The 12,915-nt window shown below is 40.7% G+C and overlaps 1 protein-coding gene across 1 annotated transcript; it reads right to left on the reverse strand.

Moving 5' to 3' along the window:
• Positions 1 to 5,482: 5,482 nt before the first annotated feature.
• Positions 5,483 to 12,769, reverse strand: ecd (ecdysoneless homolog). Its single transcript, XM_080036376.1, has 14 exons — positions 12,643 to 12,769; positions 12,240 to 12,465; positions 12,043 to 12,160; positions 11,823 to 11,910; positions 10,808 to 10,986; positions 9,821 to 10,013; positions 9,436 to 9,564; positions 9,175 to 9,300; positions 7,973 to 8,058; positions 7,770 to 7,873; positions 7,128 to 7,377; positions 6,771 to 6,838; positions 6,477 to 6,688; positions 5,483 to 6,380 (listed from the first exon to the last, which is right to left on the reverse strand). Exons 2-14 carry the CDS (start codon positions 12,442 to 12,444, stop codon positions 6,156 to 6,158), a joined length of 1,983 nt encoding a protein of 660 aa, XP_079892502.1. The 5' UTR covers positions 12,445 to 12,465; positions 12,643 to 12,769; the 3' UTR covers positions 5,483 to 6,155.
• Positions 12,770 to 12,915: the final 146 nt, after the last annotated feature.

Raw genomic sequence — 12,915 nt, forward strand, 5'->3', positions numbered from 1 at the left:
TCTAAATACTGTACATGTCCTTGTTTTTTCCATGTCTGTTCCTGTGTGCAGTTCAGGGAGGTGGAGGAGGACATGTTGGGCCTCAGCGACCAAGAGTCTTTCTTCTAAGCATGTATTCAAGCCCCTGGTTCCCCTCCTCTTCCTGGGGGCAGTGGTGATATACGGCCTGGCTGACAGACTCCGGAACTTTGTGGCCGGCGTCTTCATCCCACAGTACCACTACCCCTATGCAGTGTCCCTCTACTTTGGCCAGGTTGGTTTTCCTGCTGCCTGGCACTGTTTCCAGGGGGGATTTCACATTTTAATTGGATTGAATCAAGGCATTGTTTGCCGCTGGCACCTGCTCATTTTAATAAACATGGAAGAGTCACAATGCTGCACGCTATTGCTTACCTGCTGATCAGTCTACACAGAGTATTCCTGACCACAGGGTATTTGCTTATGCTGCTGTTGTGCTGCAATTACATACACCCATCTCTGCAAACACATAGGAAAACATCACAACTTAAAGCGGCTACGAGTAACATTTAAATCTCTTTTAAACAGCCTCATGTTTCCTCGGATAATCATAAATTACCTTTAACAGCAAACGAGACAATCAGTGCAAAGAAAGACGTTTTTATATAGTTTTTATTACTGCTTTTGGTCTGGTCGCACACCCAGTCCGATTTTCGGTTCGCTCGTGCAGGCTCTATGGTCACATATCCGTATTGGTCGCAGATTTCAGTGTGGCGCTGCAACGCGATTTGAGAAGCCTATCTCTTCAGGTGAGGGAAGGGGAGCGGGAGCCTTGTTTGAGACAGTTATTTGTCGTCATAATGACTGAACGGGGCTGAACCATAAAAGAAAAAAAGAGAATGCAATGAAGAAAAGCTAAAAGGGAGAGTGATATAGGCTACGGGCAGGACAAGGGCGTTGCCAAGCAACGTGTATACAATTTCACGAGAGCAAAACTAGACTGCAGTGTTTACTCCTAAATGAATGAGCGGTTGGTACTAACACAAAGTTTGCTTTGCTTCACCATCATCAGATAACCATTATCTGAAATAGTCATTATTTACATCAACAACACAAACACATTACCTCATCGTGATCCATACTAACTGCCGTCTCTCGTTCATTCGCTTTCTGTGAGGACACGTAATATTTCAGCTCCGTGATAGAGAGTAGTTAGGTGACGCTGCTGCATCAACTCATTGCAATCAGGTGTGTTTAGCACTGACTGGCATTAGTTCATGCAGTGTCAAAACCACTCTCACAGAGCCGGAAAGAGTCCTCACACTTTCAACACACGGACATGCACTATATTGCGCCCTTCTCAGTTCACACTCGCACGCCTGGCACGAGCTAGAAAACAGCTTTGCGACAGCAGGCGTTGTAAAAATACTACCGCTTTTGTCCAAAGGGGACGCCAACGTGCCATGTTACTCGTAGTGGCTTTAATGTTGATTCCAGTGTTATAATGAAATAGACACACATAGCTTACACTTATCATATGACTGTGACAGTGTAACACAATAAAGGTTTTTTCAAAAAAGGTTTGTTGTAAAAGGTCATTGGTGCAGTTAACTTCATACCTATGCAATGAAGTGTTGGCTGCCGGCAGTTGTAACTGTTGCTCTATCTGACCTGCGTTTGTGCGTGTTTGTGTGTGTGTGTGTGTGTGTGTGTGTGTGTTTGTGTGTGTGTGTGTGTGTGTGTGTGTGTGTGTGTGTGTGTGTGTGTGTGTGTGCTAGTTTGAAGGACATGGCATGAGGTAGTGTTAGTAGTGGTGGTGGTGGGGACAGGAGGGGGTTTCAGTGTTGATAAACACTTGCGGTGTGATAGATGTTTAACCAAATGGCCAGCCAAAAGGATTGGCAAGTGACTTACTTCCAAAGGTTGAAACTAGACTGATTTAGCTTTGTGAAGGACATTCATGTACGTGTACAGATTAACCTTTACTTTTGGCATACATTCATTGTGGGTGTAGGTTAGATTAATTAAACATGCACAGTTCATGATTACTGGCTTTATTTTTATATTGCATTATGGGGTTTTAGGCAACTCTGAATATTTCGGAACACCGCTGCCAGGGTCCTCACCAGAACTAAAAGATATATGAGCACATTACACAAGTTCTAAATCATCACCCAGAGAATCAATTAAAATATTTCATTGCTTGTTTACAAATCACTTTGTGGCTCTGGGACTAAATACATATCTGACATTATTGTGCCATATAACCTGTGTAGAACGCTGAGATCATCTGGGGTTGGCCTTATGGTTATTCCAAGAGTTATAACAAAACATAAGTTACAGGGTTGAATAAGCAATATAAAATAGAAATGTTTTTTAGCTTTGACCTAAAAGCAGTCACAGTCTGGGCTTGTCTAATATCATCTGGAAGGCTATTCCAGGTCTGAGTTGCATAATAACAGAATGCTGCTACACCATTAGCTTTTTATATCGTTTTCTATTCAACTGTGTACTTTGTTGTTTGATTGATATGATTTATTGTAAATATGTGATGCACTTTGAGTTGCCTTTGTGTACAAAATGTGCTATACAAATAAAGTTGCCTTGCCGTGGCTTGGTTAACAATATACTATAAACACCTGCGATTTACAACCAGTGAAGTAGATACACAGAGAGAGGCTGTACAATCTAATTGACATTAGCTCTGTGACTAAAGGGGCATGGGTCCATGTGGCATATTGCCTGTAGCAATGTCAGTGAGTCACAGGAGTTGTATTTCTCTTTTCTTCTTCATATCCACAAATCTTTGTCCACCAGTTCTGTTTATTTTTGGTCATGAAAGATAGCCTACATTATGCATGAAAACAATTGGACATGATGGCATTCCTAGTGAGAGAGAGGGTCGAAGCAGCAAGTTAGCTCCAGTGATTTGATTGATGAAGAGTAAACAGAATACTTAATGATTAATCAATATGGGCAATAGAGCAGGATTTCCAAGGATTTTAATTTACAGTAAAAAGAGAAGCTGGAACCTGCTAATTTGTTTTGGAATATTTGATTGATAAATTACACAAATAATGGATAGAGAGATCAGCAACTCTTCCTGTTTGAGTCTTTAGTGCTTTGTTGTACACTATACAGTATATACTCCAACTGTTTTTATTGACATTATCTTTCCACAGGTTCTGGTCTCGCTCTTAGTCCTGAATCTCCTCCACTTCCTGGGCTTGGTGCCTCTGAAGCGTTACTCCAGGTCCCTGGGCGAGAGGCTGCTGGTGCCTGCTATCTGTACTAGCATCCATGGTGTGCTGACCATGTGGGCCAAAGCTAGCAGCTCGTACTCCGGCCTCTACTCCCTCACCCTGCCTCTGCTGCCCATGGTAACCATGGGCCTTAGTTTCTGCATGAGACTGGCATCCCCATCCCTGTCCGTACACATCTCTGTTCTGATTTCCATTCTGAGCGGGACGTCATTTGTCATCACAGGTAAAAAATATATATATATATATATATATATATATATATATATATATTATTATTATTAATATTATTATTATTATTATTATTATATTTTTTTTGCAAATTATAGTCCAAAGATTTTACATAGCAGATTTTGGTTGCAGCTTTTTTTTTTATAAATCAAAAAATACTATACGAGTCTAAAAAATGCCTTTTCTGTCTTTAAAAAAATATATTTTGGAACTTTTAGTTGATGTCAATTATGATTTAGAAGAGATTTTCTGTTTAGAAAAACATTTTTTTTTGTAATAATAGCCGTAACAGATGGTTGTATAGGAGAAATGAACAGATGGCAAGAAACAAAGTTTAATCAAATAAACACCTTAATATAAATGTTGGATCTTGTAATTGAACTAGTATGAAAGAATACACATAACACACCCATTCATTATTATAATCTTGCACTATATAGTTGAATTACAGCCGGGCTGTTACATAAGAATTTCACTACACATTGCCCTGTGCAATTGTGTATGTGACGAATAAATAAAACTAACTAACTAAACTAACATAAGGGAAGCAAATTAGCCAAAAATCACATCTCTCTCCCTCCCTCTGTAGCCTCCCGGAGCCTCCTGGCAGGTGTTGAGCCTCTGGAGTACGTCTATCCTCTGGAGTACGTCTATGCACCCCTGGCTTTAATCTTCCACGCTCTTTCTCTGACATGGCTGGCCAAAGTGTACGAGGCTGAGAGCCGCCAAGCCCCTGATACTAAAGCCTCCATGTTTGACATGTACTACACCCAGCTGCTCATCCAGTGCTGGGTGCTGGGCCTCCTGTGGCTGCTGCACCCAGACAGCCCCTGGCAGGTGTGGAGTCACGGCAGCTGGCACAGCCTGCTCTTCCATGGATACCTACTGGCCATTCTGCTGCTGGGGATGGGAATGAACCTCCTGGTCTGTGTGTCGGCTCTGAGCGTGTCACCTGTTGCCGCTGCGCTGCTACACTCAGCAAGGCAGGTGGTGCAGCCCTTTTTGCAGCTCTAAGAGAAGTTATGGACTGCTTTGTACCGTATCAACCAACAGCATTCACACAGCATTAAAGAAACCTAGTGTTAGACTATAGTGTTATATTATTCCGATTCAAACTCCAATGTTCCACTGGATGTATTTTCAAACGACGTTGTACGGACGTTGTCCCTGAATGATTCCGACATGTTTGACGGATGAGAGGGGATAATGACGAGCTGTGGTGGAAGGCCAAAAAGTACACTTAATAAGAGTAACTTGTACTTTATGCAAGTATTTTCATTTTCTTTTAACTTTGTAATTCTTCTCCACTGCAATGAAGAGAAAACTATTTCACATTGTATACTAACTTAATTTATTTGATAACTTATAATAACACAAAATATAATAAATTATGATGTGTTATTGTTTTAGAATTTTTTTATTTATTCCTGGGGGTAAATTTGTCAGCTACGGAGCAGTATATTAAAGTCATATTATAGTGTGGTTTACACACAAATGCATCATTCCGCATAATGAGTGTTTATTTTTCGTGCTTTCAAGTATGTTTTGATGCAAATACTGTACCATATAAGCTATTGAATGCAGGAAGTTTTCCTGTTTTGAGTTTTTCAAAACTATAATGCTACTTTAACTTAAAGTCAAAAATATTGAAGCTCAGATCATCTGAATACATTATGTAGAATTCGCCCTTGAGTGAATGGGACTGCTGATGTTTGTCATATGAGAAGGGAGAGGATCGAAGAGTTAAGTGGTGCTGACACCATTTTTTGGGAGTATACTTTGGTAATTATAAGAAGCTAAATGATGTATTAATTTAACAGTATTCTACTATGATTGAATTAGCTTCCTGTGTGTATGTACTGTATGTACGCAGTATGTGTATGTATTACATTTAACAATAAAAAAGCTGCCTATTTTTATTATCCCACATGCTTAAACAAGTTAATATAATGATGTTGAACTACTTGAACACTAATGATGAACTGAAATCACACTGAACTAATGAGTTTATTTCCAAAAATATTTATTCTGTTTCAAACAACCAAATGTAAGTGCTGTCAAATTCCATCATCTAGAAAAACACCATGTATTAAATGAATACGAGTCATAACGTCCGGTTGAATCTTGCGTCGTGATTTCAGTCAAATGAGCAAGGCAGCTTTTTCCTGTATTCTGCAGTAGAGTCCTGTTTCATCCTGCCATGGCCTTTACAGCTCTGATAGTAATTCTCCACATTATTCTTTACAGTATTATTGGATCATGGGACCAGACTGTCAGAGCCATGGTTTGTAGGATTAAGGAAGATAAAAAAAAAATCACACATCTGCATTTGCACTGCAACAAACTTGAATGTTATCTTATTTGTACACTGCCACAAACATGTCCCTTTCATACATTATTGTTGAAGAGCTAAATCTTATCTTAAGTTTATTATATGCATGTGGGTTTTTTGGGGTGTTTTTTTCTCCCCACTCCTGAAGAAAGCATGTTTACAATATACATACTGGTTTATAGTGAGAAACACTAAACGTAAACACCACCATATGTTTTTACAGTATGTACTTTTCCAACACTGATGACTGCTTTGCCAACACTAGTATTGTCAGTATTATGAAGGTATTCTGCACTGAGGGAGATGCTGCCATTTGCTGTGTGTGCTGCCAAATCCGGCCTCATTCAATATCCGAGCGTACTTGTTAATGTCCTTTATGAGGGATCGGAGTTGGGTGGTAGGTGTAGGCCTAGACTCTGCAGCAGGTTAGAAGCGGGTCCGGCCAGTCCGGCCTGGCAGCTCAGGGACTCCAGCAGGTTGGTGACCAGGTTTAGGTCCACGTCAAGGGGCTGGATCTCCTCCTCCCTCTCCTCTGGTAGGCTGCCCGCATTGGAGGGACGAGGGGAGCCATTGGAGTCCAAGCCTGCCTGGTTGTAATTCTGCAGAAAAAGGAACAAATATAGTCAGACTAAAATAGTTTCATGAGAGCATTAAGGATGATACGTGTGCATTATGTTATCGCAATAGTAGCGTACCGCCGCATTGAAGCTTTGTCCTATATTAGTGCCCATAAGCTCCTGATCCATTTGGTCCATGTATCGTCTGAGACCGTCCAAAGTCTCCGTTCCGTTCATCTCTGCATGACTAGGCGGCCCTTCTGCTTTTCTTTCTTCATCATCCTCTTCCTCTTCATCATCATCATCATCATCATCTAGATCATCTGAGTCCAGCTCTTGTTCTTTGCTTCCTATAGAAAAAAAATAAACATCAGATGAGATGGTGGCGAGATCCTGTTTTTACTTTTCCATATCTTTTCAACATGTACACACCTAGCAGTCGGTCCAGCGCAGTGGCCATGGAGTCAGGATCAAAACTGAAAGGCTGAGCTGAACTGCTCCTGGAATACAAAGAAAATAAATAGACCTGAACTATGACAATGCACATCTAAATAAATATGCTAGACAGGCTTGAGTGACAATGCATGGGTTACATCCAACTGCAAATCAGAATGTTTACCCTGGTTAGATTTATTGTGCTCCAACACCTGTGCAGGTGTGTTTTATACCTTTCAGTATAATATGGAAAATTAAAACACAAATAATCCCAAATCATTTTATTCATGGACCCAAATGTGTCTTCCACAATCTTATCTCAATATAATTAAAAATATCCATCATCTGTCTCACCATGGCAGTTCAGCGCCCTCGTGTGACGACATGGCGTTGAGGAAGCTCTTCATCCCATGACTGACTGCTACCAGGCTGTAACCGGCTTCCTCTTCCTCCTCCTTGTCTTCTTCCATCTCCTTTGCACCGCTGTCACACTGCGTCTGTTTAGTGGAACCAGAGCTTTGGCCCCCGACATGGGCTGTCTCCTGACCCCTGTCCTGCAACATACGCTCCAAATCCTGAGCCGTGATGTCCAGCCAGCTGTCGCCTAGACGATAGACACAAAGAGAAGATATTATCTGGGAAACTGTGAAAAGGGAGAAAAAGTAGGAAGATCGAGGATGAAAATAAAAAGGAAAGAAACTTAAAATGGAATTGGTGGTATGCAGAAAATCCCAGGTGGCAGAGGTGGTAAAGGCAACATTTATTTACTAGCAGAGTCATACAGGCTGACATTTCTCATAATTTTTCGTCAGAAATTACATACGAGTGGACATTTTTTTTATTCATGCTGTCAAGACCGGGTCACCAAAATGCAACTGAGAAATGTTTTGTTGTTAAAATCTGTCTTAAAGGAATAGTCAAACTCTTTTCTCAAATGCTGTTCAAGCCTGACGATGCCTGATGTCATTGCTGAAAAATATTTAGATTTTCACTCACTGTCCTTTAGGGGGAGCTGTGACTCTTGTTTCTTCAGCTCCTCCAAGTTGAATGAATTGCAGCTTTGCAGCAGCTGGAGAACCTCCTCGCCCGGGGACGAAGCACTGAGACAAAGTAAGCAAAGGATCCATTTAGTCAGACACACTTATACGTACACAACGTTAGTTACATGCACAAAAGCAAAAACAAATCACAGTCCTCACCTCGACTCTGAGGCCACAGACTGTTTGAAAAAGCTTTCTGCAGATCTGGTTAGTTCTCTGTATCGGGCTGATCCTTCCAGTTCTCCCTGGATTTGTCAAGGAGAAATATATGAATGAAAATGTACTTGATACAGTAGAGAAACACTTAGTTTTTTTGACACAGTTTGTGCTTTTATGTTTAACCCATTGATGACTATGGCAATCTAGGATGCATGTCCTTAATGCCTGAGGGTTTTCTGAAAAAATAGTACGAATTGTCAAGTCTACCAAAACCTTAATATCTAAGCCTGTGTAGCACATAGAAACATGAAATAAAATACATTTAAAAAGCTAAGGTTCACAGGTTTATTTAAACATGCTCCCTTAGCGCTTACAAACCAACACATTTTTCAAAAAATCGTCAAAATTAGATGGGGGAGAAAAAAAAATAATAAATAATATAAAATATTTAAAAATAATGTGCTAAATGAGGTTATAATCCTACTTCTTTTTAGCATGGATAGTAGTGACTGAGTGTGTAGTGGAGGGATAAAGATAGACAGATATAGGAAGGAGGAGATAGCTTTATTCTATAATTTAGCTCAGTTATCAATGGCACCATAAATCCAACTTCCCAGTACAACTGGAACGCAGACTGACTCCGGCTGTCGGGAGCCGATCAACTGGTCCAAACGGCTGTATACCACGGAGATGAAAACGAAACTGAAACTTAACTATCGCCTGGCTGGGCTGAATTTGAGTTGGAGCAGCAAAATATAGCCTAAATTATTAAATATTGTTTATAAATGTGTTGTGTGATTTTCGTCAGTAGCCTATAGTAGACCTTCATTCTGCGCACCAAACGCCACTAACTGTTCTGTAATACACTATCGCCGACACAGCTGGTATATTTTTATTATTATTATTATTATTATTTATTTATTTTTATTGACGTGATTTTCGGCAAACCACACAACTTTTTGGTGGTCACGTGGTCTTAAAAAAATCAACAAAACCCACCTCATGTGTATTTGAACCAATGACAGTGCATTCTATGCTGCGCATGCCATGAAAATTAGATTAAGTAACAATGCTGCGCTACGCAGCATCAGGCAGGAGATACAATGTGGCATCGCGCAGCAGCCGTCATCAATGGGTTAGCCTAATATTCTAAGTTTTGCTACCCATCCATTCCACCTCAACATTTAAGAAGTGGGACTTACCCGGAAGTAGTCGTTTCTCTTCAGACTTTCCATGAAGCCTTTCCACTGAGGGTTACAGCTGACAGGGGCGTCGGGCTCTGATGACGGCAGCCTGCACTTGGAGCACAGGATTTCAAAGCCATGGGCCTGGGGAGGGACACATACACAGAGACATACATTGGTAAAAAAACCCTGCATTACAAGCTATCCTACCAAATGCATAACAAGAGAGCACAATAACAAAAAAAAATAAGAAATATTAGAATTAAAATGATGTCTCACCAGTTTCATGCCAAGCTCATGGGCTTTGTACTGTGGATCAGAGTGAGCGGGCAGAGTGAAGCCGCTCCTCCGGTCGGGGGTGAACTGCTGTTGCTGCAACTGAGCGTACAGGCAACGCGTAAAAGTCACCTGCAAATATAAAACATATGTACAAGAACATAGCTCATTGTTTTCTGCATAAAGATTTTGAAAACATCTCACAAAAGCTGCAAAATACTCATCAATCAATCAGCGGTTGAGATGAGTATTGTGTGTGACCTACACGTGTTCACAACACAACATAGAAGCACTGTGAAATGAGAATATATTTCCTTTAAAATAGGTCAACCTTTTCCCATGGCCTGCCATTGGCCGCCACAATCATGATTCTTTCAGCGGCGCTTACCGAGGTGAGGACCCTTGTGTTGGGAGGAAAGGTCTTGAAGCTCCGACACGCCTGCAGATCTACCGGATCCCTCAGGTAGAACGCCGAAACAGCAGGGGCCACAAGGTCAGGCCGCTGTGCCAACACCATGGCAACCCCTGTAGGTATGAAGCAGTGGGCGCGGTGCAGGCTGACTTTACTCTTCTCTGGGTACCTGTGTGGAAAGTAGAGATGAAAACGTTTAAGTTTTTGTTTGTTTTTTGATATTCTTTACAGTATCTGCTGATATAATTCTTTTTTTATCCAACTACATACAACAAGGCTGTTAACAAGCCACTCTTGAGGCCAGGACACACCGGCCCGATAATCGCCGTCGGAGAGTCTGGAAGGGGCGGGGACACGAATCTGTCTGGTGTGTGCCGTGACGTCGGCCGTCGTATATGTCGTCGGGCTTCTTTTGACGGACAGTCTTTCAGTTGGAGCAATTTGATTGGTGGAGGGCTAGCGAATCATTGAAGCCCGGAAGTGAGGCGGGTAGCACAAAAAGCTAACAACAGTTAGCCATTGTTTTAATGTGTTTGTTTGTTTCGTTCAGCGAGTACTCACATGCTAAAAATTGTGCTCTTTATGGTCCATAAATATAAATACGTATTTCTATCTATGTTTATGCTCTAGAGATCTGTCCCATCATTTCCGGATTCCGTATTTTTTTGGGCCACAATACAGATTAGCGCCGCCTGCTGTTATGGAGACATTACGTCCCGTGCAAGCGCAGAGCATACAGAAAGTCAGTAGTCGGCTCGGTGTGTTCTTGGCACTTTTTTGACCGCGACGGGCAGACTGGAGCTGCCAGAAAGGCAGACTCCATTTTTGGGTAGTCGGACCGGTGTGTCCTGGCCTTTATGCTTCTGCAAGTGTTTTATTAGGTTTGTAGAGAGGAATTTTCAATTGGCCTTGAATTTTCAACATTTTTTGTATTAGATAAAACACACAAACACTTCAACTCACCCCGCTAGTCGCTTCCTGATGGCTGAACGAATCTTGGGGCTCGCGTGGCAGGCTTCTGGGTGGGTGGAGAGCAGTGCTAGAGCTTGAGCTACACTTGGTACCACGTCTTTAGAGAACCCCACTGTACTGGACTTGGAGGGAATGGGCAGAATATGCAACTCTCCCCTGTAGAGGAAGACCTGCGAAAGAGAGTGAGTGGCGCAATAATACCTTACTTAGTGGAGAATACTTTTATTTATTTATTTATTTATTTATTATTTATTATTATTCTTTCGGACAATTCCACACAATACACAATTATCTCTTTCACATCATACATCTTAATTTGTGTTGTCCGAAGGGTGACGGAAGAAGCCTAAGGCTTATCGAGTCCCGCCCCCAATTTCATCAGATTCAGAATCAGATACACATTTACTGATCACAGAAAAAAAAATAAATAAAAAAAAATGTTTTAAAGAAAAAAAAAAAAAAAAAAATGAAAATAAAAAATGAAAAATGAAAATGAAAAGGAAGAAAACAAAAAGGAAGAAAACACAAATTTGCATTTTTTTTTTTTTTTCTTTTTGTCTGTTAAGCTGCAGTCCAATACACAGTCAAATTTTCATTCTCCTTATCCATTGACCTTGCACAACTGACATGCTTTCCATTTTCCCGCTGAATTTAATTACACATCGATATCCTCTCCATCCACTGTAGCCATTTTTTGGATGTTTCCTTTGATATCTGCGATGTCTCCTTTCATGCCATCGAGGCCTTTTCAAAGTCATTATCTGCTAGTCTAAACACAACTGCAAAAGTATTCAAACCCAAACAAGTCATTCTCCTGACCTCTCTTTTACAATGATGTTATGATAGTGCCATTCACCTTTACTCCGCTTATTATTAATACATACTGTATGGTTTGTATTTAAAGGGATGAGACGTGCAAACACATTTGTAAGGCCCTTTAAAACGGACAAATAAACAACGACTGCTACAGAGATGGCAAAACAATATTATATCTTCCATCTCTCACCCTGTTTTCACTGTTGTCTGGATTCAGCCATTTGGGAATATAATCTGCTGCTTCAATCAGAAGAAACTCCCCGTCATTGTCCTCAACTCTTCACATAAAAGAAATGAACAGAAGTTAAAAACAGAGAAGCGGAAACTTGTACATGTTTATTCACTTCAATTAAATACTATTTATTTTATTTTATTATTATAACATATAATAAAATAACATTGTGTCTGACCTTGCTGCCAGCTCTGGGAAACCCTCTGTGATCTGCTGGAGGAGGTAAACAATAAACCACTCGTCCTCCACATTGTCCCCAAACTGAGTGCTGCCTCCGATGTGAGCAGGGACTTCTCCTGTCAATATATAATATAAATGAACATAAATCCAGCTATTTTAACCAATTCATATCTGAGGTGTTGACAGGACTATTACCTTTCTCAGGCTGATACTTGAGATTGAATGGCTGATGCTGCCAGATGTTTTGTATCAGGTGTGGAGCAACCTTCGCCAAGATCTCACGCAGTAAATGTGTGAGACGCTCCTCGAGCTGCTGTGAGGTTAAATCGTCCGACTGGATCAAGAAGAGTTTGTACTGAACCATGTCCTCCTGCAGTACTTTCCTCTGCAGGGCGTCCATTGTTGTAGTTTCTTTAAATAACTGATTTAATAAGACAGCAGAGCAAAGTGATGTTACATACATATTCATAATTTAAATGTACGGTCTGCATTATAATCTGCCTATGTAGTGCCGACAGATTCAAACAGTCATGAGTGAAGCACAAGGGCTTAGTACTGTTATTAAGGGCAATCTCTTGAAAGTGTCAGTCCAACTTACCTTGTTATTAAATGTGAGACGTTAATTAAATGTAATCCGGAGACAATTCAATACAATTAAACCATTGAAATACTTCTTATTTCTTCGTATGTCTCCTTACGTTTCCGTCACGCCGTCTCTGTTTAGGTCCTACAGTGAATTGTACCCGACTAACTCCGATAATTGAACGACAAGGTACCTACGTATTCATTTAATACATTTTAATTTTTTCCTATAGATTAAAATAAAGCAAATAATAAACGAAAATAAAACATAGCTCTGCCTTGAATTGAA

Source organism: Ammodytes marinus, assembly GCF_949987685.1.
Source record: "Ammodytes marinus genome assembly, chromosome: 11".
Classification (NCBI taxonomy): Eukaryota; Metazoa; Chordata; class Actinopteri; order Uranoscopiformes; family Ammodytidae; genus Ammodytes; species Ammodytes marinus.